General features: G+C 50.3%; 2 protein-coding genes across 8 annotated transcripts in view; one reads left to right on the forward strand and one right to left on the reverse strand.

Annotated features, from left to right (window-relative positions):
• USP37 (ubiquitin specific peptidase 37) overlaps positions 1 to 13,885 on the forward strand; it is a 57,241-nt gene extending 43,356 nt beyond the window's left edge. For all 6 annotated transcript variants that reach the window (XM_065560457.1, XM_065560459.1, XM_065560458.1 and 3 more), the window contains 6 exons: positions 845 to 1,011; positions 3,474 to 3,534; positions 6,717 to 6,832; positions 8,590 to 8,659; positions 8,956 to 9,094; positions 9,843 to 13,885. In XM_065560457.1, the coding sequence (XP_065416529.1) occupies positions 845 to 1,011; positions 3,474 to 3,534; positions 6,717 to 6,832; positions 8,590 to 8,659; positions 8,956 to 9,094; positions 9,843 to 9,930 (641 nt within the window). In that variant the 3' untranslated portion in view covers positions 9,931 to 13,885. The remainder of the gene's footprint in view (positions 1 to 844; positions 1,012 to 3,473; positions 3,535 to 6,716; positions 6,833 to 8,589; positions 8,660 to 8,955; positions 9,095 to 9,842) is intronic.
• Positions 13,886 to 16,922: 3,037 nt separating this feature from the next.
• VIL1 (villin 1) overlaps positions 16,923 to 25,067 on the reverse strand; it is a 36,255-nt gene continuing 28,110 nt past the window's right edge. For both annotated transcript variants that reach the window (XM_008167749.4, XM_042843018.2), the window contains exons 11-20: positions 24,886 to 24,986; positions 24,133 to 24,270; positions 23,162 to 23,320; positions 22,156 to 22,335; positions 21,668 to 21,813; positions 20,605 to 20,749; positions 19,954 to 20,142; positions 19,109 to 19,177; positions 18,506 to 18,640; positions 16,923 to 17,159 (exon numbers count right to left, since the gene is read on the reverse strand). In XM_008167749.4, the coding sequence (XP_008165971.2) occupies positions 17,046 to 17,159; positions 18,506 to 18,640; positions 19,109 to 19,177; positions 19,954 to 20,142; positions 20,605 to 20,749; positions 21,668 to 21,813; positions 22,156 to 22,335; positions 23,162 to 23,320; positions 24,133 to 24,270; positions 24,886 to 24,986 (1,376 nt within the window). In that variant the 3' untranslated portion in view covers positions 16,923 to 17,045. The remainder of the gene's footprint in view (positions 17,160 to 18,505; positions 18,641 to 19,108; positions 19,178 to 19,953; positions 20,143 to 20,604; positions 20,750 to 21,667; positions 21,814 to 22,155; positions 22,336 to 23,161; positions 23,321 to 24,132; positions 24,271 to 24,885; positions 24,987 to 25,067) is intronic.

Genomic DNA, 25,067 nt, shown 5'->3' on the forward strand with positions numbered 1-25,067 from the left:
CTGCATTTTCAAGATGTTGCAGATGCTGTCATTCTGCTGTCTGTAATCCTCTGATAACTAATGAACAGATGTGGAAGTCTGTTTTTCCAATTCAAGGGTGGGTTCACATTAAGATAGATTGCTTTGCTGGTTTTTTTAGGGGGATTCTGACCATTTACCTGTAGCCAATTGGGGATTGAAAGTATGCTGCAGATAGGAGAGGTACATATAGTAATGGCAACAAATATTCCCTCCAGAAGCTTTGTAAAACAGCTTCTTTCTTCTTTCCATTGCATACATCTTAAAGGTAAACTACAAAGTTGTAAATTACTTGTGCTTTTATACTACTTAAAAAATCTGTAGATCATCTAGCTCTAAACAGAAGCAAAAAATGGACAAACCCTAACAGCTTTTAGGAGATTTTGCTGCTTCCCTCGGTCTTATTGAGAGGTAACATAGTGGGTTCAATGTTAGGTTTTTCTATGGTGCCAGCACTGTAATATGTAAGCACGGTCTAAATCCACATAGTGTAACTCTGCCAAATGTCCATTAGCTGCACTTGGGCCACCATTGTGAAAGCCTAGCAGAATGGGACATGTTTGTTTAGGCAAAGGCTGCAGGTTTTAAATGAAAGCATAGAGTTTGGGGAGAGAGGGTTTGGATAAAACCTTGCTCAGTCCCAAACCTGTAAGATTAGTTATAGCGTTCCCCTCTCTCATCAAATCCTTAGGCATTCCTCAGGATCTATTGGTTGTCCCTCTACCAGTAGATGCCACTGTGCTCCAAGGAGTTCAGGGGCCTAAAGAGGACTTAGATGGTAACAAACAAGGGACCAGAAAAGCATAAATGTCCTTTGCTTCCTCAGGCCCTGCCAATTTCACTGAGATAACTAAAGATTTTGATGAGAATAAGGAAAACAAAACTCCGGAAGGCTCCCAGGGGGAGGTTGACTGGCTGCAGCAGTACGATATGGAGCGAGAGCGGGAGGAACAAGAACTTCAGCAGGCACTGGCTCAGAGCCTCCAAGAACAAGTAAGAGCTAATACTCCCTTCCCTAAGTCGTCTTTTCTAGTGTCAGAAACCTGATGGCAAAATAAAAGTTCACCCTGGCTTGGACAATAATTGCACATTGTCTCTACTGCTTATCTTCTAGAAGAGACCAGTATGAAAAGCAGAAGATTATTCTAATTCACTACCCAGTTCAGTCGTTGAGATTAACTATATTAATCACAGTTAGTATAAACTTTGAGAATCACACCTAGATATTTGAAAGGTTCACCTCTACAAAAAAAGGCAAAGCTGTTCCTCACCTAGTTGTGTACTGAAAATTAACAAGCCTCACTCTTTAACTTCCGTACACCTCCCTAATTCATCCCCCACTTGAAGGCCTTGCAGCATGTCCTGTCCAGGGAGAAGCAGGTTCTAATGCAGATGACCACCCCTTCAGACAGCCATGCCAGCAGCTCTCTTGTTTAAATCAGAATACGGTTAGCTCAAACTGTTCTTCTGAGCTCAACTGCTGTGGTATCACATGAGGGATGAGGGCAGGTTTCTCAGATAATTAGGTCCCAAACCATTTAGGTTAATATTAGCACCTGGAATTACACCCCAAAACAAATTGGAAGCTAGTGCAGATCACCCTGCACTTCTGACCTGTGCTAAGCAAACAGACAGCTGCATTATGCACTTGCTGCAGTTTTTGAATAGTCTTCAGTTATAGCCCCATGTAACCAGTCTTAGGGTTGCAAAGGCTAATTCAACCTTCTAGTCAAACACACATGGGGAAAGAAGTGCTACTGGCAAACCGGGCATCTACAAACATTTCGAGTTCCAACAACCCCCCTGGGTTGCTAACGTGTTACACAGATAGTGGGCAGACTGCTCATCTCCCCTTCAGACACACAGACCTTGAGGGGAGCAGGAACGGTTCAGCAGCACCCCATGGCTGCCACTCGCGCACCTTGTGCCCTGTTGTCTTGGGCCCCTCAGCTGTGCAGGGAGCCCCCTGCAGCCCTGCTGTCAGTGCTGCCCTAACTCCTGCCCTGCCCTGCCCTGCCCTTAATTTCCAGCAGCTGCATAGGTGCTGGAACTAGGGGGGCTGCTGCGCCCCCTGGCTTGAAGTGGTTTCCATTATATGCAGGGTTGACAGTTTGATTCAATGGCTCTGAGCACCCCCACTATGCAAATTGTTCCAGCACCACTGAGCAGATGTAAAAATAAAACATTTAAAAAAAAGTTAAAAAATCTTTTATAGAGATTTTTATTTTTATCATCAACATTCGAAAAAAATTAAAAATCTAATTTTGCCAACCCTACTTATTTTCAGGTTTGAAATACCTAGACAACTTGGAGTCAATTTAACCCTTCATCCTTCCTGTATAGACAAATGGAGTTCAATACAGTTTACTGTGATGGGGAAGGAGATCATTTGTTATAAGTCCTTGAACTGAGGACCCTGTCTGCTTTGTGTTGACATGAGATATCATGGTACTCCTTGTAAGAGATGGGGTTGGCCTAGATATCACGGGGCAAATTTCCCCATCCTCCAGTGTATTTCGTTGTGAGGCGCAGTGATGGATTGCGTCATTTCAGCTGTGCTGTTAAGATCTAGATTCCTAGTGCTTTGGGAACTGAGATATGAAAAACCCTTATGGCAATAATGTAAAATGGATTTAAATGTTAGCTTCTGGTGTAGTCAGAATGAGGACCTGCCATCCCACCTGTGATTCAGGCCTGGCGTGCATTCAGACCCTGAATTAAGGAGCCTGTTTATGCAGTAGTGCCGACTGGCTTTGGACCCAGCCACGTCCAGTCTCTTCAGCTGGAATCAGTGTTGCTACAACACAGACCCCTTTTGAGGGTGGTGGAAGGAGACAGGGCAGACACCCCCCCAAAAATATGGTTTCACTTTTATTATCTATCCCTACTTGTTAAAATTCTTGCTGTAATGTTTGCAAAATCCTTTTCTGGAGTTGGGAAATACAGAAAATTTTCCATGAGTTTTATATATTTTTTGTTAAGCTGCAATTTTTTAGCAATTTTAAAATAAATTGTATCAGATATTTTCACCTTTTGATTGAGGCCTGTGTCCTCAGTTAGCTTTGGGCAGAAAAATTGTGTAAATTTTGTCGTAGCGTGGGGAACTGTGTGTGTAAGTGACAGTTTTACTTTGCAGACGGTTCACAAATTCATTATGATGCTTTTCAAATCAATGATCCAGAGAGAGCTCATGGTGTTACTAGGGACTTGCTCTGCTGCATACCAAAAACTTGAGTAGCTTTGACAAGCTTTAATTAAGGTTTGTCCCAGGTCCTGTTGCACTAGAACTTTGGACTCTTGCTGGTTGTAAACATTCCTTCACATGGAACTTTTAATGGTCTCTGTCAGGTTTGTTGTAGAAACCAAAGCAGCACAGTTTCAATAGAAAAAGCACACTACAAGAATTTTAAACAGTGAAGTGTCTCCGTGAACTAAGTTTGTTTTCTTTCCATCAGGAGGCACGAGAACAAAAAGAAGATGATGACCTTAAACGAGCTACTGAATTAAGTCTACAAGGTGAAATTTATTTATCAGCTTCCATAATGCTGCTTTTTAGGGGAAATGTATCCATGTGTGTGAATGCAACTCTGAGCATCTGAAAGGCAGCTGGGATTTCATGCCTTTTTTTGTGTTTGACTGTAGTTGGCTCTGTTCTTTTCCGTTTTATTTCATTCAGTTATGGAAGTAAATGCTTATGAAAATTCTTAACATGAAAACTGCAGTAGTTTTTTATTCCTTAATTCAGTTTTTTAAAAATATTGTGTATCCAGATGTTTGGATCTTGAAACTCGGTGTTCCCGAAAAGCCAGCTGTCTATGGCCGAGAGACACCTGCAGTCTCACATCTGCAGAATACCCTCTTGGTTGAATCAGTTCCCAAAGCCCTGGCTTATCATAGTTCTGTAGTTTTGGATTAACATTTTAATACACTTAAATGTAACAGATTTGCCCAGGATAATGGCTAAAATGTGTTACATCTAATAAAAGAACAGAGATGGATAATCCACAGCAAGATGGAGCGCTGGAGAACACCCAAAGCGGGCAGGTACACTGAGGTAGTATTTAAGCCCCAGGCTCAGTTTAGCATTCTTGTAGGGCTAGCATGCAAGTGAGGCTATGCAGCCTGGCAGAACAAAGCCAAAAAAACCCCACACCAGAAGAGGAGCAGTTGTGATGATGAAATACAGGAGTATTACTTAAAATTCACTTTTAATCTTGCCCAGGTTCCTTAAGTAGTCCTCCCTTGCTTATTATTGAAGAGGCATTAACAGGAATAAAACAATATCATACTCCCAACAGTGTACAAGGGTGACACATCACATTGAAGATTCAGCCAATCACTACTGTGTACTCTAACCAGTGTCCTGATTCTCGGGCTCTCTTTGCAGTCCACAGCCTCACTCTTTTATCAGATATTGGGGGTGTTGTTTTGGCAAAGCAAGTTCCTTCTCCAGGAGTGGTTGAGTGCATTCCCCATGAAGCACTTCCAGTCCGTAGTAGACTGGTAGGGTCCATCACTGGAAATTTAAAATCCTCTTGATTTGCAATCGCTTAATTTTGTTTGACATCCTGAATATTGTCAAATGCCTTTCAGCATGCTGTCACATCATTCATAATTGTGACAGCAGGTACTTGCTAAAAGGGATGCTAATAAGTTTTCACTATGAAGCTGCTGTTCCCTTCTCACATGTAGCCAGCAGTTGTCTTTTTTCTTTGGTGCTGTAACAGTGTAGTAATCCCAGCATTATCAGTGTATTGGGACTAGGCGTTCTCTGTGACTGCGTCTCCATGTGTGACTCACTTGGACAGCCTGCAATTCCTTGGGACAAGGTAGCTTATAAAGCTCTGAACATGAGCATGAGATCTGGCAATGAAGCATTCTCACTTACGAGGGTTCAGCTGTGGAACAAACCTGAGAGGATTAGACTAATCCAGTGTTTGATGACTTCACAGGGCAAATTCCATGAACCTTCCTTTGGGCAAAGTATTTCCATCATAGAATCACAGAATATCAGGGTTGGAAGGGACCTCAGGAGGTATCTAGTCCAACCCCCTGCTCAAAGCAGGACCAATCCCCAACTAAATCATCCCAGCCAGGGCTTTGTCAAGCCTGACCTAAAAAACCTCTAAGGAAGGAGATTCCACCACCTCCCTAGGGAACCCATTCAAGTGCTTCACCACCCTCCTAGTGAAAAAGTTTTTCCTAATATCCAACCTGGACCTCCCCCACTGCAACTTGAGACCATTACTCCTTGTTCTGTCATCTGCCACCACAGTCTAGCTCTGTCCTCTTTGGAACCCCCTGTCAGGTAGTTGAAAGCAGCTATCAAATCCCCCCTCATTCTTCTCTTCTGCAGACTAAACAATCCCAGTTCCCTCAGCCTCTCCTCATAAGTCATGTGTTCCAGCCCCCTAATTATTTTTGTTGCCCTCCGCTGGACTCTTTCCAATTTTTCCACATCCTTCTTGTAGTGTGGGGCCCAAAACTGGACACAGTACTCCAGATGAGGCCTCACCAATGTCGAATAGAGGGGAATGATCACATCCCTCGATCTGCTGGCAATGCCCCTACTTATACAGCCCAAAATGCTGTTAGCCTTCTTGGCAACAAGGGCACACTGTTGACTCATATCCAGCTTCTCATTCACTGTAACCCCTAGGTCGTTTTCTGCAGAACTGCTGCCTAGCCACTCGGTCCCTAGTCTGTAACAGTGAATGGGATTCTTCTGTCCTAAGTGCAGGACTCTGCACTTGTCCTTGTTGAACCTCATCAGGTTTCTTTTGGTCCAGTCCATCATAACTGGCATGATGACAGTTTTAAAAAACCAGGGAGAGGAGAAGAGCAGAGAACTCAAATCCAATCAGGACTCGCCATGCAAATTTAAATTATCTGGAAAAAGTTTAGGTGCTTCTGTAACAAGTGCTGGGAAAAAGCTTTAGTTGGGTAGCTGCAAAATCCCAGAAAGTTTAGAACACTGTGTACGGGAGCCCTTCCGGCTTTAACAGAAAGCTGTGTGCACTTTGCTCAGCCAAGCATTCTGGAAGTTCCTGCAGGGAGCAGCCCTTCTCACCATGTATAAACAATGAAAAGATGGATGCTGCCAGCAGTAGGTTTAGATGCCAGTTTTAATTGATAAGTGTAGTTTGTGAATAGAATTTATGGTTGAAATATAGAGAAATGCTTCTCACCATGGAAACTTCCCAATCACTAAGCAAAATGGGTACAGTGCATTTAATGTGGATGTTGACCAGGGGCCACCAAAGCTTATGAAAAATGCAGCTAGGCAATCAAATGAAATTTGCAAAAAAGTTTGCCATGCACTCTTACTGTCGCATTAACTGTTTTTGCACCCTTTAACATAGACCTACTGTAAAAACCAGTGAGAGGTTTGTATGTTACTTTTTATTCTGCATTCTAGAGTTCAGGGTCTGTTCCTTGATTCAGATTCACAGCATAAATCACCATGCTTTTTTTTGGATGGGTAGAGAGGGGATATGAGGTAGGTTTTTTTTGTAAATTTTCCAATATCCCTTGCTTCCGTCAGAAGGGAGAGCCTTTAGCTTTAGTATTTCCTTTGTGTTTGTTTACGAAGATCCATTATGAAGATAAATATAACCCAACCTTCTGTAACGGTGATGTGCTTTCCTGTATATGCCAAAAATGCTGACCTGGCATCATTGTGTCTTTGTGCCATTTAGAATTTAACAGCTCTCTTCTGGACAGTGTTGGCTCTGATGAGGACTCTGGGACTGAGGATGTTCTCGACATGGAGTACTCAGAAGCTGAAGCTGAAGAGCTGAAAAGGAACGCTGAGGTGATGCTCCATTGTTTCAAGCACTGAATGGGGAACTACCGTCTCTTCCCGTGTTCAGCACTAGATATTATGGAGCAAGTGCATCTGTTCCGTCTGAGAGGACCTTGTTAAGTAGCAGCTTCCCATTAGTATTGGGAAACAATGCCTAGTTCAGTAATCTCCCTGGGTAAGAGCGGGTCCTACAGTGAGAAGAACTGCTGAGGCCCTTTGGTTGCTGTGGGGCGGGGAGGGGAACAGGGAAACAGAGTAACTTGACTACTGGAAGCATTCTGCTGTGTGAAACAAGTAAAAATACGGGCTGCTTAATTATCAAAAAGGAAGAAACAGCATTTCAGACCGTGTAGTGGTTTGTGCTAGTGCTAGTAACTGCTGTGGGTTTCTAGCTCCTGGACCGGGGGTGGCCAACCTAAGCCGGAGAAGGAGCCAGAATTTACCGATTTACATTGCCAAAGAGCCACAGTAATATGTCAGCAGCTTCCAGCACCCTCTCCCAGCATCTCCCACCCACCAGCAGCCCCGCCAATCAGCGCCTCCCCCTCCCTCCGTACTTCCCGATCAGCTGTTTCGTGGCATGCAGGAGGCTCTGGGGGGTGAGGGTGGAGGAGCGAGGGCACGGCAGGCTCAGGGGAGGGGGCGGGAAGGGGTGGAGGAGGGCAGAGCCTGTGGCAGAGCCAGGGGTTGAGCAGTGAGCACCCCCTGGCACATTGGAAAGTTGGCACCTGTAGCTCCAGCCCGGAGTCGGGCCCTATACAGGGAGCTGCATATTAACTTCTGACGAGCCGCATGTGGCTCCGGAGCCACAAGTTGGCCACCCCTGTCCTGGACCATTAAAGATCAGACAAGTTGTGGAGGAGGCCTTGTGAGCCCTGTGGAATATAGCAACAACTCCTGCTGTCTGCCTATGCTGTCTGACCCACTGAGGGTCACTCATCTATCTTGCTTGTGACGAGAGTGTTGTATGGCCATCTAGAAAGGAAAGGGTTAATGTTTTTTATAGGGAATTCTTTTAGGGAAGTTTTACTTCCCTTCCAATTGCTTGTCCCTTCATCAGACAGCTGTATTTTCACACCCCTGTTGAACTCCAATCAATCAGTCTATCAGACCAAGGAGGACCAGGAAATCTCTTTAAAGCCAGTCAGCATTACCTGTTCTTAATTGTCACGGCTGAGTTGATGAGAAGAGCTTCACCCCAAATAAGAGGAGAGAGACATTTTCTCCTTAACACTCCAAGAGCAGGGGAAGAGAGAATCTCTAGGCCACCAATCCAGGCTTTCTCTGCTGATTTACCTCATTTATCAAATGGTTTGTTTTAATAGTGCAGAAATCAATATAGTTCTCTTTGATTTTTCTTTTAACTTCCCTCTGTGGACTTATTGATATCAATGGAAAGTGGTCACTCAGGAAATAGCTTGTCTAGACAAATGGCAGTGCAAAGCAAAATGGAGAGCAGCTTGTCTCATCTTACTGGTTTGGAATCAAAACAATGACTACTTTGTTGCTGTTCTGTTGGCAGACTGGTGAATGGGGAAACAAAAACAAACAAAATCATATGGCATTTCCCAATTTTAAAGGGACACTTTTTCCTCCTGGCCTGATCCAGTGTGGCAGTTCCTATGTTCCTTGATCACATTTCTCAAACAGTTGAACTTTGTGTACCAAGTACCCAAAGCCATATTCTAACGTGCTGTAAGGCCTGTTCTGAGCTAAGTGCAATTAAGAGCATATTTAAAAGCAAATGATTGGATTGTATTTTCCAGGTAGGAGAGCTCCCTCATTCCTATCGTCTCGTCAGCATTGTCAGCCATATTGGAAGCACATCCTCTTCAGGTAGGGAATATGATACCTTTGGTCTCGGTCTCTCTCTGTTCATGTGGAGATTAAAGAAATGTCATTGAAAATGGTTGTTGTATTCTTTGAAGATGCAGAAAAGCTTTAAGATCTGTTTTCATAGTTAACATGAATTAGTCAAAAAATCCATTTAGTTTATAAGTGGTTTGTACAACATGATGGCATTTCAGTATTTAAATGTCAGCTAACTGCAACAGGGTATCTAGAAACCACTTACTGATTTGTTTTGAACTATAGCATGAAAATAAATACGGCTTCTCTTTTTATTTTTTTAGGCCACTATATTAGTGATGTCTATGATATCAAGAAACAGTCCTGGTTCACCTACAATGACCTAGAAGTGTCTAGAACGCTAGAGGCCTCTGTGCAGTGTGATAGAGACCGAAGTGGCTATATCTTCTTTTACATGCACAAGTAAGAGAATCTCAGCAGTTTGGGCTAGTAGTAATCATTTCCCAGTCATGAAGTTCTGTGCTCCTCTCCCTACCATCCTCTTCAGTGGAGTTGCCAAATCTAATATTTGTCAGTGTGTCTGAATTTTGATTGTTACTGCTGAAAGTTCAGTAGCGCAGAATTATCCCTCACTAATACACAATGGTTTAGACACAACAAATCCTGCATGTTGGCAGGGCGTTAGACTAGATGACCCTTGCAGTCCCTTCTAACCCTTTGATTCTGTGGCTCTAATTGTCATAATGAGATGATAGCTAAGTGTTAAAGGCATGGTTAAAGAGGATGTTCAGTATCTCAGCTAAGTATTAGTCCTTAGTGTATGTTTTCCTCTGACATAGTCGTATATTTGTAAATTCCCATATTCTCCCGAACCGTTTTACTAGCATTAATTTATTCTGTTTTTGCTGCCCTCTTCCCTGCAAGGCTTAACATGCTCTTAAATTTGCTATAATTTGTTGCAAAATCTTACTGCAGCTTCCAGCTGGTTCTGAATGGCTTCAGAATTTCAGGAGCTCTGCTTAGAGATATTTAGTGACAAGGTGTAATTCTTTAGGCTTAAGTAGTAGGATCTATAATTCTGAAATTTCCAAGGCTTAAATTAAACCACTCATTTCCTGTGTGTCATTCTCCCTTCCCGCAGGACTGTCTTCATCTTGTGCAGCAGCTCTGTGCTCGTTGATTTCATAATCTCTCTTCTCATGTTTTCTAGGGAAATCTTCGATGAGTTACTAGAAACAGAAAAGAACACACAGCCGCTTAGCATGGAAGTGGGGCGGTCTGTTCGTCAGCCTCTGTGAAGAGCAAATCCCTTGTTTCTCCCAAGCATGGAGAATTCTGAACTTGCGCAAGACATGCAGGAGTCGCAAACAGCTCAGGGCCAAAACGAGAGACAAAAAGTAAGGCGTATGGGATGCTTAACTTGCAGAACCACGCATGTAAACCTTGGCCTGAACCACACTGGTAAACCTTTGACATCCCAAAGCACTCCTCCTGTGGTGAGATTTTTATTGTTCCAGAAATATTTCTGTCAGCATGGAGCCTTAAAGTGTTACATCAAGCCACAAGACCACAGCTGCTCATAAACTGATGAAACAATAGTGCAAAAAGAGACTTGACTTTAAAGTCCATTAACTATGATATGTGAACGGGGAAGATTTACATATCACGTGGCATTCTGGTTTTTTCCCCCACGAGCAATTAAAGCAATACAGCCTGCAACCTGGCATGTATCGTGTCAGTAATAGTCACTGGAAACCTAGATCACCAAGTACGCTGTTGTCCGTCTGTCCTGCTAACAGGTGTGCCGACATCACTCAAGTGGACGCATTTTGACATTCATGAGGTTGTAAATGCTCTGCCATTTACATGCAGTTCCAGGAAACAAACTATTGATGCTGTGGAATGTATTGCCTACCTACTCGCACTCTGTCATCGTATACAATTCATTGTTGTCTTTGTTTAGAAATGAGATTATATTTTTTTCATTTAAAAAGTTGATTCTTTCTGACTGCATTTTCTTCACAGTGTCATTGCATACGGCAGTTTACATCTTCCTGTCAGTGTATCTGTTTCTCACTGACTTTACGGCACGTTGAGCTGCCTTGTTTTGACTCTGACAGCAGCAGCTAGTCAGTGGGATGGAAGGTAAGCTTTGGCCTGTTGGGAGGGGAGCAGAGCCAGTGTGAGCAGTAAAAGGAAGTGAACTACAACTCTTCTTTTTGCATCGCACACTGGCATTAGCCCTTCAGGGTGCGCAGGCATAAAGGTTTGTCTCTGGCATCCTCACCTGGAAAGTCTGAACAATTCTTTTCGCACTTGGATTGCTGTTAGACTGATCCATAATTTCACATTGTCCCTAGAGATCCCAGGAATATCACAGAGACATCGAGGTTTTTATTCTAGCTGTCTGTTGGTTTTTTAGGAACATGGGCTGCTCAGCTGGAATAAACTAAATCAGTTGAGAAGCTTTTGAAAACCTGTACTGAGTGTTACCATAAGAGATTACAGGGCAGAACTGTTCCATTTTATTATCCTAATTGTACCTGGTAACATGACGCTCATTTTATAGCTGGCTTTGGCAAAAATATCCAGTGATTTAATTTTTATTTGAACCTTCAAATGGTCTTTTATTTAATATGGGCAAATATTTCCCTTAATTGGCATTTACTTTTATTGCAAAGAAATGGTTGCTAATCATTGGAGCAGTTACTCTTCTGCCCCTAATTTGGATTTTGCTATTTGAATAATTGGTTACAGAGAGTGCAAAGATATTTGTTTTTAAACTACCGTTAGGAGTTTCTCAGGAATAAACCACCCAGAGCTAAGTAGACAAACCGTTGCTGTAGAGGACAGGAGGCAAAATAATTTCTCCACAGATCTTAGAGTTAAGGCTGATCTTCTGGTCCGTGTACCAAGCGAATCAAAATGATTTTTGTTACGGCTTGGATAATATCGTCTTGGTTGTGTTGGTCTCATAGTAAACGGCCTAAGCATTAAACTTCGGTCACAGACGGGACAAAGCTTTTACCTCATAAGGTGCAGCACCAGTAGTGTATGACATGTTAATTTATTATAAATCATTATGATTTTGTATTGTCAACAGTGAATGTTAGTGGAATGTGTGTGTGTCGGGGGGGGGGGGGGGGAGTTAATGTAGGAATTTTCTTTTACTGAAAAGGGCACATACCTGTGAAAATGTGGCAAAGATCTCTTCCATCATAAAGGCAAAGCTACCTTCCTCAGCTTAACCAGCATCCCCATTTTCCCTATATGCTGAAAGCAGCACACATGCGCTTAAAATAACAAATGTACTTATAATATCAGCGAGTTAGCACTGCTGATTGCTTGGTGGGGAGCCAATTATCGGGTTGAGGCACAGTACTCCAAATCAGTTCATTGCTAATCAAATCCAAGATTGCCCAATTTTAGTTGTTACCCTAATTTATGTATAAAACCATTTTTGATGTAGATCCGAAGTTGAGAGAGCTGACGCTTAAAACCAGATTTCATGGTCCCTCTAGTGAAAACCAGGTTCTCACTTAGCATAGCTAGAAACAACTAGTGAATATATGTGTTTTTCACTTTTTTGGTATATGGCAGCTTGCCTGGCCCTATGAACCTTTTCCTGAACAGAACTGGTTGTCAGTCCAACACTGTGCACCCCACATCCCCTGTCTAAAGATGGACTCTTTCTCTCCGCTGCAGGGTGACAATGAGGAAGGAAATCTGTAACTTGTTAAGGGGTGTATGTATAAATATATACTTTGGGGGTTTTGCGCAGCATAGCTAGTTCATTCAGAATTGGGGGCAGTATGTGTTCCCAGTGTTCTGTGTTATACCTAATTCACTTTCACATTCAATACTACTTGTATTTTTGCAATAACTTTGAAATTCAGTAGAGCTGAGCTCTGTGCAACCTTTACAACCATATTGGATTATATGTAGGACAGACACAAATAAAAGCCAGCACATGTAGGGATTTTAGCATCAGATATCTTGGAGAGGAAATCATTTAAATATCCTACAAACCCTTAATGCCTTTATTAAAATGGCTGTGTTAATAGTGTTGAGGCCTGCTAGAGAGAGTGGGGCTTTCTGGGAGATGGTGGAGTGCTGTTGGTATGAATTATGTATCTTATTAATTAGAGAGGGTTCTATGGAGTGCATGTTATAAAACACTCTTTGACATTTCCTGAAATATACGGAGTTGTCGGTTTCAAAAGAACCCGAGAGCCAGTTTAGTTTGGTCTGATGGTGCGTCAGCGTATAAAAAACAAAACACCAATGTCATTCTTCCTTCCACCCCCACCCCATCATCGGATGTCTGCTCTGACTTGTTCTTGATTTACTCCTTCACTGTATTCGGCTACTTTTTATGATAAATGTATAAATGTTTATGTAAATGAACTGGAATTTTTGTCCCAGATATTGCGCTGTGACTGAGTCCCACACAGAGGACTGTTGTACTGGGATGTGCAAAAGAACAACAAAATGTAGGTACTAGCTTCCTAACTAAAGCTTCAGTCTATAATATGAGGACTTAACAATTGGGAGAAGAGCATTTTGATGTGTTTAACCTTGGCAGATTGCCTCCCCAGCCATGTTTTCATCCTGGTGGAAGTGGCCTGATTTGGACTGTACTCTACTTCCTTTTCTGTGTGCTGTGTCTGATGTCCTGGAAGGATTAGCATATGCTGTTTGCACTGCAACCAATGGGAGAAGCAGTTGATTATCCAGTGTTAACATTTTATTGAAATTCACAGAAGGTTTTAGATGCCCGTGAAGAATTCTTTGCTTGGGTTGGAGGGGGGGGGGGGGGGGGAGTTGTGTGTGGCTGGAAAGAACTAACTGGGTCACTTTTTAACTGATCTAATCTAAGATTGTAATCAACTGCCAAAGAGAGAGAATAAAAAGGGGTTATGTCTCCTTTGCACTCTGCTGTCAGTATTCCCCGTCCCACCAGAGGTCTTACGTGCCTCCTGACTACATAATTCTTTGAAGACTGCTGGGGCAGGGGTTCCAGGTGTGTGTGTGTGTGTTTGAAAGCAGCCAGGATGGATGCCACATGACTGGGTTCGAGTCTGCATTGAGTGACTTTTGATTCTTTACACAACTGATGTGGAGCAGCACTTTCTCTGTGTTTTAGCAGATCTGTTCCTCTGTATTCTTTACAGTTTTGCTCTTGTTTTTGTTTCCTTTTTAAATGATGTGTAGATAGATTTTTGTGAAATTAAAACCTCTTTATTAACCCTCTGATGAGTTTGAATCTTATTTCCACAAAGATGGAGTTTTCTGTAGACTCAGATAGATGTGGATATCTGAGCACGCGACTCCACTCTGCTTACGCCGGGGGCTGTACTGTACCTTTAGCGAAGAAGAAACTAGTCTGTACTGTAGAAGAGCACGACTCTGTTCCATTGATATAAAACTACTCAAGATAGCTAAGTCCCAGGCGGACTGCGAAGAGCTACAAAAGGATCTCGCAAAACTGGGCAACCAAATGGCAGATGAAATTCAATGTTGATAAATGCAAAGTAATGCACATTGGAAAACATAATCCCAACTATACATATACAATGATGGGTCTAAATTAGCTGTTACCACTCACGAAAGAGATCTGGGAGTCAGTGTGGATAGTTCTCTGGAAACATCCACGCAGTGTGCAGTGGCCGTCAAAAAGGTGAACAGAATGTTGGGAATCGTTAAAGGGATCGATAATAAGACAGAAAATAGCATATTGCCACTATATAAATCCATGGTAGGCCCACACCTTGAATACTGTGCAGATGTGGTCGGCCCATCTCAAAAAAGCTATATTGGAATTGGAAAACATTCAGAAAAGGGCAACAAAAATTATTAGAGATATGGAACAGCTTCTGTATGAGGAGAGATTAGTAAGACTGGGACTTTCCAGCTTGGAAAAGAGACAACTAAGGGGGGATATGATTCAGGTCTATAAAATCACGACAGGTGTGGAGAAAGTAAATAAGGAAGTGTTATTTACTCCCTCTCATAACAGAAGATCTAGGGGTCACCCAATGAAATTAATAGGCAGCAGGTTTAAAACAAACAAAAGGAAGTATTTCTTCACACAACACAGTCAGTCTGTGGAACTCCTTGCCAGAGGATGTTGTGAAGGCCAAGATTATAACAGGGTTCAAATTCCTAGAGGATCGGTCCATCAATGGCTATTAGCCAGGCTGGGCAGGGAGGGTGTCCCTAGCCTCTGTTTGCCAGAAGCTGGGAATGGGCGACAGGGGATGGATCACTTGAGGATTCCCTGTTCTGTTCACTCCATCTGGGGCCCGTGGCACTGGCCACTGTCACAGACAGGACACTGGGCTGGATGGACCTTTGGGCTGACCCGGTCTGGCCGTTCTCGTGCTCAGTAACTTTTTATTTTGTGCATTTTTTTAGTGACCTTAAGCGCTAGTGAAAGCAGCACTGCTAGTGCTGGCTGCTCCGGGGCACATGTAGGCTCTTCTATTGCCTGTCCGTGGAGATGTGCCTTTATTTCAGTTGTAAGCTGCTTTGGGCACGAGCGTCTAGTCTGCAGCTCCAAGCTCTGTCCGTGGTTAGTAAGAATCCCCTCGCAAGCCCACGTTCCCTTCTCCCACTGCACTTTCGTGGCTCCACCACTCTGCCAGTGCCCTACCAAATGCGGCTTTCTGGCGAATGCGTTTGCATTTCGCCTCGGAGATCAGAGTGTAAATCCAGATTGAAGTCACAAGGGAAATTTTATTGTCCCCTCAATACTGAGTGGGAGGGAATCGTATTAACAACAAAACCTGCTAAGTCTGATGCAGCGGGCAACATCTGCTGTAGCAAATAGGCCCTGCATCCCTAGGGCAGTGGCGCTCAACCTTGCCAGACGACTGTCCCCCTTTCAGGAGTCTGATGTGTCTTGCGTACCCCCGAATTTCACCTCACTTAAAACTACTTGCTTATAAAATCAGACCTAAACATACCAAAGTGTCAGGTTTCAGAGTAGCAGCCGTGTTAGTCTGTATCCGCAAAAAGAAGAACAGGAGGACTTGTGGCACCTTAGAGACTAACAAATTTATTAGAGCATAAGCTTTCGTGGACTGCGAAGTGGGCTGTAGTCCACGAAAGCTTATGCTCTAATAAATTTGTTAGTCTCTAAGGTGCCACAAGTACTCCTGTTCTTCTTTATACCAAAGTGTGTCAGCCACACTGTTACTGACAATTTGCTGACTTGTTCATTCTGTCTGTAGGAAATTTTAGTTTGTACTGACTTGGCTAGTGCTTTTTATGTAGCCTGTTGTAAAACTAGGCAAATCTCGAGATGAGTTGATGTACCCCTGAGAGACCTCTGCGTACTCCCCGGGGGGATGCGTACCCCTAGTTGAGAACCACTGCCCTAGGAGGTATTACCTACATCAGAGCTAATGTAGAGACTGACCTACCGGTCACCTCTTTCTCCCACAAAGTGTATCCTGCCTTAGACTGGGGCGGACTTTCCATGGGTTTGTACAGCCCCTAGCACAATGGGGCCCCGATCCTGATTGGGGCTTGCAGGTGCCATGGTAATACAAATAAGACAAACATGGTCAAGGTCATTAAAGTTTGCGCTGTGCTTCAGTAAAGTGTGTGGCATGCGGATTTTTAACATGTCACTCCCTGCGGCGGCTGGAACCTTTACCTCCAGCACCACAAATATTTGCATAATACTTTTCATGACGGCTTAACAGCTAATGGAGGCTGCAGCTGTGGGCTGTATACTTTATCTTTAGCGGTGAGGTACCAATGCGTGTGAAAATGTAAACAGCTTTGCAAAGATCTGACATCTAGAAAGACCGAAGATCATTCTAATCCCACTTAGCAACATATTACTTGGCACCTCACACCACGGCTTAAGGCATGGAAGCACCCCCACTTTACAGATGGGAAAACTGAAGCAGAGAGGTGCTGGGACATCCCCACGGCTGTACAGCAGGTCGGTGGTGTTGCTGGGATTACAGGGCAGAGGTTTCCGATTCCCACCTCTATTCTCGTTTCTCCCTTGAGTGTGCTGCCTCTGCACAATCCCGGGCGGAGGTTGGGGAACAGACCAAATAAGCCGGGGGGAAGGAGCTGTGCTCCGTGAGAGCCTGGTCAACACTCACCCGTCCTACCCACTGCCACACCACTTTGCTAAGGCAAGATCCCCACACACGACTTATCGCTGTCAAACCAACCCAACCAGGAGGGTAGCTTGGAAAGGAAAGATTGTAGCCTAGGGGGAGATCAGTATTTTCCCTGCCCAAAAAATCACAATGGGGAGGAATGGTTAGCAGGCCCCGAAGCAGGGGCAAGCGCGCAGCCCCGTTCTCTGAATTAACTTTAATTTTACTTTCTTAATAATAAAAATACTAAACCAAACATCTCCGGCTGCATCTCGCTGCCGCGCCGCTTAGAAGAGGCCCTTTTCCTTCTTGAGCTTCTGTTGCTTCCACAGGGGCAGGGCAGCAAAGGCATTCCGGGGCATGCCGAAGACCACGGTGAAATCGTCACTGGACAGGTACTCCTGCGGGGGGCAGAGGGGTCAGGATGAGGTGGGGGTGACAGGGCCGTCCTGCTGAGCTACAACCTCCCAGCCCTCTGGCTTTGCTGGGTAGCAGGAATTGTGACAGAGGTCAGACCTGGGCCGTCTCCTGGGATCATGCCCTGGGCGGCCCTCTCTCTCCAGGCGGGTATCCAGCCACCAGGACACGGCTCTCGATCTGACATGCAGATGGCAAGAGCTGAGGGAGGCGTGAGCCATTGGAGGCCACCAGGGAAGCAGCTGATTTATCCTAGACCTGTGCAAGTCCCCACCGGGACTGGAACCCGAGGCCGTCGGCTGGAGTTACTCCCTCTCCATTTTGACCGAAGTCCCTAGGCCTGGCCACGTCCCAGCTCCGAGACACTCCAATGACTGCAGCAGCTCAGAGCTGGAGACAGCGCCGGGCCCAGGCCCGGGTCACTACTTTCAGGATACTGCCCTGCTGTGGGCATTCAGAACTGCTCACGCTCCCTCCTCCACCCTGGCTGTCTGGACGGGCTCACGGCTCTGCAGGTGGCCTTGCAGCTGACCCTCCACGCCAGGGGAGGCCGGCAGGAGGCTGGTCGGAGCCGCTGGCACAAGGCGGATTGTTTCCTTCTGGTAAAACTTCTGCTGAAGATGCCCCTAAGGATGCTTAACGCTTGGGTAATTCTACGGGGCCAGCTAATGCTCCTCTGCAACCAGCAGGGGGCAAACCGCCCCCGCGCGCCCCCCCCCCCCCCCCCCCCGGCTCTGAACTGCTCTATGCGGGCGGGGCTGGTACGGCTGTGGACACGCGCGCCCCCTGCAGGCCCACTTCTAGGCCGGGGCTCTAGGTGCTCGGACACTATTTAGTGCACACAACATTAACCCCACTGAGCCGCCCACCCTGGAGTGACACTGGCCTCCGATAATGAATTCAGCCCCTTAGCTAAGTGCCAGACCGAACGAGGAGCTGGGGGGTGACCCATGGGCCCCTGCAAAATCATCCCCCTTGAACGCGCAGGCTGGGTATTAAACTCCTTGTGCCCCAGGGTGTCTGCACTAGCCGCGGAGCTGAGCTCGGTGCGTAGCTGCCTAAGGAGCTGCTCTTCGCTCCCTGGGGGCCCAAGGAAATTCTGTCACTGGGGCAGGATCAGACCCTAAACGCCCACCTGCACTACAGGCCAGGGCCAGCGGCTGCTCCTGCTGTGGGCCATGCCCTGATTTCAGTGCCAGCCGCTCTGGCCCTGTGGCAGATATCCCCCCTACAGCTGAGGGGCTCGGCTCGGCTTTCGAGCACTGTCTGCGGGACGTGGTTCCCTTTGCCCCCCGTGCTCTCATTGACACACCCGTCCCTCCCTTCTCACCTCCTTCCTGCTAGGGTCCACTCCCTCGGGCAGCTCATCCAAGGACTTGTTCACCAGCAGCTCCCGGGGGAAGGTCTGGAAGGTCCTTGAGCCGAAGGTGGTGTTGGCAGTGAAAACGTCTTGGCTTGTGATTTCCTGCGGGGGGGGGAGGGGGAAAGAGTCACATGGAGCCATTGCCGGCCTGCTCCGCAAAGCCCCCACCCTGTGCTGTGCGCCAGCCTTCGCCAACGTCCCCACCGCGTCTCATGGCTGCCGTCCCCACCTCCTGCCACCTCTAGGCTGACCTGGAGCCCCGCACCCAGCCGCAGGGGGCAGGTTTCTGCCTGGGGTCATGTCTAAATGTGACTGCAAGCTCTGTGGGGCGGGGTATGCCATGGCTGTGACACTGTCTGCGCCTGGGGACAGCTGTGCGGGCAAACCATAAACCCCTCCGATCCCTGACTGAGCCGGGTCCCGGCTGCTGTGGGACGGGGAAGCCTGGGAGCTTTTGCATCCCTCGCTAGCCACGAGCAGGGGGTGTGCATAGCATGGCGGGCAGCTCAGCACCAACGGCCCTCGCGTCTTTCCCGGCTATCCCAGGCTGCCTTTCCCCAAGGGACTCACCGTGGTCAGCTGGCTGAACTGGCTGTCCTCTCCCAGCTCGGCTTTCAGCTCCTCGTAGGATTTCTTGTCCTGCAGGAGAGAAGCGAGATCTGAGCCGGGAGGGCCCAGAGCCAGGCGTGCCGGAGAGCAGAGCTGGCTGGGTTTCTGGAGTCAGGCCAGGCAGGCGCTGGGACAGAACCGCTCTGTTCACGAGTCTGGTTGCTGCAAATCTCTCCCCCGGCGCCGGGCCTGGCTGGGCCTCGGTCCCAGTGCCTGGCCCCATCTCCATACAGCCCTGGGCCTGCCCCTCCCCAGCAGTCCCTCAGCGGGGGAGATCGCCAGGGCTCAGGGAGAGAGGTGCAGGACTCAGAGCCCTGCCCTAGGGGACCTGGTGGGTAGCGACGTTTGCTGCAGACACAGGTGGAAGCGTCTCGGAGTCAGCGGCACCTGGCAGCCCTTGGGCCGGAGGACGGGGATTGTGCTGACGGGGGTCATTAAGTGACCGGCACCAGGGACTGGCTGTCTCGGGCAGTTGGCAATGGGAGACGGAGCCTTTCGTGGGGCCGGCAGCTGGTTCTGGGGAATGGGTGACTGCGCCCCAGAGCTTCTGGCACTCGCTGGGTCTCGCTAGAGGCCCCCGACCGATCAGCCCAAGAGCTCCTTGGGCAGAGGCTAGCTGTGTGGGAGGCTCCCCCCACCCCCAGCCTGTGGATTAAGAGGGCATCAGGGCTACCCAGTTCGTCAATGGATGCCTGGGCTGTTTAATCCGAAGGGTGACGTAGCATTTATGCCCCGCCGTGCCCTGCCTGCGCCCACGTCTCCTGCCAGCGGCAGGGGAAACGGGGAACCCCTGCACAGCCACTCACACTCCACTTCAGGGAGTCCCAGGCCAGGAACCAGCCCGTGAAAGTCGGGGGCTCGTAGCCTTGTTTCACCACAATGATGGGCGTGTCGGAGTCGCGCCCGCTGGGGTGAGATCTCAGGTACTCTTGCGCCATCACGGCCGCCTCCTTCTTCTCCGTCTCGTTGGCGTGCTCCCCAATCCAGAAGAACACCTGCGCGAGGAACAGCCCCTCCGTACCAGTGCCAGCCGCTTCCCACAACGCCCCCTCGCCAGCCACTAACGTGGGAAAGCCCCGAGTAGCCCATTCCTGGGCCAGTGCAGGATCGCGTTCCCTGGCGCTTGGTCTCTTCCAGGAGAGGACGGATGGACCTTGGGCTGAAAGCAGGGGGCCAGGAGCCAGGAATTCTGCTGCAGCCCCACCCCGGGACTTTGGGTGGCCAATGTGGCCCGGAGGACCACGCAAGGGGTCAGTAGATTCCCAGTTCTAAGTCTGGCTTGCCAATGACTTGCTGCGTGGTTGTGGGGGAGAGACGTCTCTCGGCTCCCTCGTCTGTGCTGGGGGGATCATAATACAGCCCTCCCTGGGGGAGACAGTGGGCCTAAGGCTCCCTCCCTCCTGTAGGACCCCAGGAACCTGAACAGGAGCCCAGGCCCCTCCCAGCCCCCGCCCTACCTGGTCCCAGGTGTCCAGCAGGAAGATGTCGTCATCCTCCAAGTCATCCTGGTTAAAATCGGTGATCTCCGTGGCCACAAACGTGCCGGTCTGATTGGAGCATTCGAAGAGGCGGGGTGTTATCGACAAGGTCTCCTCCTGCAGTCTGTAGACAAGGGGGGAAGGAGGGTCAGATACTAGAGAACCCAGCCTGGCTCTTGGCTCTGCCAAGGAAAACGGTGTCTGGCTGCATGACCCCTGGGGACCAACAGGCGCAGGGGCTGCCCACCTGGAGAACTACCCTGGGCCAGCACGCAACGGCGGCCAAGGGGCTTTCTCGCATGGAGGAATATTTGGCTCCAGCCATGATCCTAGTTCTCTGGATCAAGGTTCCACCCCTTGGGCTTTGACTTTGGGGGGCAACAGCCTCACGTTGCCCCCCAGCGATGTGTCCCGACGCGGTCACGCCGTGATGTCACGCCAGGCTGCCACACATCGACCCTACGTCCGGCACACCTCAGAGCCGCACTGACGGCCGGGCCCGTAGCCTGCGGGGTCTGGGACGCGCTGGAGGGACCAGACACCGGCCTGGCACATTGCAGATAGGAACACGAGTTGCCACCTGAGACGATACCACCCTAACCTAGAAGGTAGCGCGATGGCCGGCCCGCAGCCAAACCCACCGCTCCTCTCCGGCTCACGGCACTGTCCGGGGGCGGGGGTGGTGACCGACCCGGCCAGCTCAGTGCTTCAATGAGGTCAGTAACTCGTGCTTCCTCCTCCCGAGGCCGTCCTGCCTCGTGGATAGAGCATCATACTGGGATTCATGCCTGGCTCAGCCACGGGGTGACCTTGGGCAACCTGCTTCGGCGCCCTGTGCCTCAGTTCCCCCACCTGTAACACGGGAGTGATGCCACTGATACTGACCTCCTTGGTGAAGCGCGTTGGGACCTGCTGCTGGGAAGAGCTAGACACGAGCTGGGGGCTGTTCTCGTTGTTATAATACAGTGTCTCGAGCACTAACTCTAATACGGCTCGACCCCCTCCCCAGATCTGCCGGGGCCTGCCGGGGCGCAGCCCTTACCGCTTGCTGTTGGCGTACTGGGATTTCCCTCCCAGGGCCACCCAGAAGTTGTCCGGCTCCTGGCCCTCGGCTATCACCAGCTTCTCTGTTTTGGCGATGAGGTCGGCCACGGTCTTCGCCATCTCCCGCTCGTCCCCGCTGCAGCCCTGCGGGGGACCAGAGCGCGATCGGTCAGGACCCCCCGGAGGGGCCGCGCGGCCTCCCATTGCAGCGCCGAGAACCTGCCATGGGTCTGGCCCATCCTCAGCACCATCCTCCCCACTGGCAGGGGAGTGAGACGGGATCCCGGTGGGAGGAAGCCGGATGGCAGCAGGGAGCAGCCGGGTGTCTGGGGAACCCTACAACACAGGTGGCTCCCGGCCTCCCCCAGACCAGGGCGAATACTTCTCTGCCCCGAGCATCTCGCCGCTGGCTCAGGTTCTCCAGCTCTGGGCCCGGCTGTGGCCCTCGCGTCCCCCCAGCCAGAGGCTCCCGAGCGCCATACCCACCTTCCCGTACCAGAGGTAGCAGCAGGCCTGCGTCTTCAGCACGAAGACGTCGTTGGAGTTGAGGGAGGAGGCGCGCGGGGTCACCTCGAGGGCCTTGGTGTTGTATTCGTTGGTGCCATGCACGTGGAAGAGGCGGGTGGACGGCACCGGCTCCGTGTTGCCAGCCCGCGAGGTGCCACCCTGGGGAACAGCACCGGGGGAGGGGGGAGGAGAGAAGACGTCAAACCGGCCTCCACCCTCACCCCGCAACCGTGACAGGGGTGGCAGAACGGGGTCCTCTATAGCATGGACCTAAGGCTGGGAGCCCCTTCGCCACCCATGAACGCAGCTCATGGGTCGGCCGTGGCAGCCTGGGGGAGCCCGCCCCTGTTCCAGCCCCACGGATAAGCTTGCCCATTTCATCCCAAGCCCCACCTGCCAGCCAGTGCCCGATGCTGGGGGTTCGCCTCGCCTCTGCCCCCTGGCTTGTGGGGCAGCCTCAAGCGAGTGCTTTCTTCCCGTGCCTCGCTTTCCCCTTTGGCACCAAGGGGATAACGCCACCCGTGTCCCCACTTGCCCGGGGCTCTGTTCTGTGGCTGGCGGGGAGCTGAGCTGTCAGCCAGCGGCTGGTTATTGCAGGCAGGTGGGCAGTGCCCGGTGCCACCCCAGCGCCCTCCGCAGAACCGCGATTGCAGGGCCGTCTGTTACTGGCCCCGCTGGCCCAAGCGAGCTATCTGCCCAGGGGTGTCAGGGGCCCACTGACCAATCAGCTGGGCCCATGGCCCCCCTCTCAGAGCCACTTAACTCCCCACCGGCGGGCTGGTAGCAGATCTAGTGGCCAGTCGTATCGTCCATTGGCCAAGCAGCGTATGGACCAACCTAGCCCCACTCCCCCCTCAAGCAGCCCTGGGGTCACAGGCCAGGACACTGCGCTTGTGGGCACAGCTCACGGCACCTTGCCAGCGGGCCCTGGGCTGGCACCGGTGGAGCGGCAGGCAAGGAGCCCGCCCCCATCCCGGGCACTCACCGCATACACCACCATCCTTCCCTTGAAGATGGCCATGAGGTGGGCAGGCTCCTTGCCCATGGGCACCCGCACCTGCACGGCCGCGTTGTTGTACTGCTGGTCCAGGATGACGGCCTGGTAGGCCGAGGCGGTGATCTCATCCTTGCTGGCGTGGCGGCCCTAGGGAAGGGCGAGGGACGGAGGAGAGGGGCTCAGAGCGGAGCCACGCAACCCCTAGGACCCCCAGCCGCAGAAGCCCTGGGCCCAGCGCCGACACTGACCCAGCACTGGGCGAGTCACCTAACCATGAAAGTCAGGGGAGCCCCTCACCGAGCCTCAGTTTCCCCATCTGGGAAATAACGATGAAGATAAAGCCCCGCCCCTCAGCGAATTAACGGGCTGGCTAGGATCTGAGTGGCACGTGGAAGATGCAAACCAGCCCAGAGTGGCCATTGGCTAGCATTAACTGACCGTCCCTGCATCGTGGGTAGGGGACACCCCCCTGTGTTGTGACCTCACTCCCACCCCCTGCTCTGGGATGCCGCGCGGCGACTGGAGAGCGGCTGGCCCAGGGTGCGTCGGCTCTGGCCCTGTGGTTACAGCACGGGAACAAGGAGATGTTACATGAGACTGAAACGGGGCAAATTCAAAACGAAGCCCAGGTATGTACACCCAGCGCGTGATCGGCCTGCGGAACTCTCTGCCACAGGATGGCGCTGAAGACAAGAATTGAGACTGGACATGTCTACGGGTAACAAGAACATGCAGAGGTAGCCTGGTCAGTGACGACTTGATTTTGGGGAGATTAACCCCTGGCATCCGAGCGAGAGCCGATCTCTACCTGTCACAGTCGGGACGGGATTTGTGCGGGGGAAGATCATCCCACTCCTGCTGGCCCTGGCCCTGGCTGGAGCTGGGATCTCGGCTGGGGGGGTCCGGGACGACCCAGGCCCTGAGCCCATCGGAGACTGGGGCAGCGGGGGCCCACGCACCTGCCAGATGTAGATGATGTAGTGCAGTTTGTTGTTGACGAGGTACTTGTAGAGGATGAGGTAACAGTCGCCGCCGTAGAAATGGCCCAGCCAGCGCGTCTCCACCGGCGCCAGCTCCAAGTCCTCCACGCGCCAGACCTGCCGGGGAGCCGGGAATGAGCCGGGGGCTGGCTCCTACCACCCCCACCCCCAGCAGCTGGCAGTGCTGAGCCCCTGGGGGCCGGCTGGGCCCTGCCGTGGAGATGCTGCGGGGGCAGAGTCCAAGGGCTGGGGGGATCAGGGGCTGCCAGCACCCCCTGCTGGGGGCATGCAGGGGGGCAGAGCCCAGAGGCGAGGGATCCGGAGGGCCGACGTCTCAGTCTCCATGTGACACCTGGAGGATGCGCCAGGCGCGTGGCCCTGCTCCGTGCCAGCAACTCCAGTCAGGCCTGCTAACGTCTTGGAGCTGGGCTGGGTCCGTGAGCCTCCTGCCAAGGGCACCGGCTCTGTTCAGCCGCACGCTGGCTGGTCTGGCCTTCAGCGTGGCCCCGGGGCCACCCCCTCCTCCCCCATGGCACCTCGCTCTGCTGACCCCATCAACGCCCACCTGACAGCTGCGTCCCGAGCTAGGGGTCCCACTGGTCACACGGGGGAGCCCATGTACCCAGCAGGGGTGGGGGGTCCCGTGTCCCCGCTGTGCTGAGCCACACAGGAGCTGGGGCCGGTTCGATCCCGGCTGGTGGCCAGGCCGGTGGCCAGCGGCCTGTCCTTTACCTCGACCTCCCCGGAGCCGTCATCCACCATCTTCTGCTGCGCGGCCACCTCGGGCTTGGCGTGCATGGTGGTGGCGTCGAACTTGACCCGCTCCACTTTGGCTGGGGGAGAAAGACGGGCACTGAGGCTGGGTGGGGGAGGGGCATGCGGCCAGCTGACCAGTCCACTCGCAGCTGGGGGGT

Source organism: Chrysemys picta, chromosome 11 (genome assembly GCF_011386835.1).
Source record: "Chrysemys picta bellii isolate R12L10 chromosome 11, ASM1138683v2, whole genome shotgun sequence".
Classification (NCBI taxonomy): domain Eukaryota; kingdom Metazoa; phylum Chordata; order Testudines; family Emydidae; genus Chrysemys; species Chrysemys picta.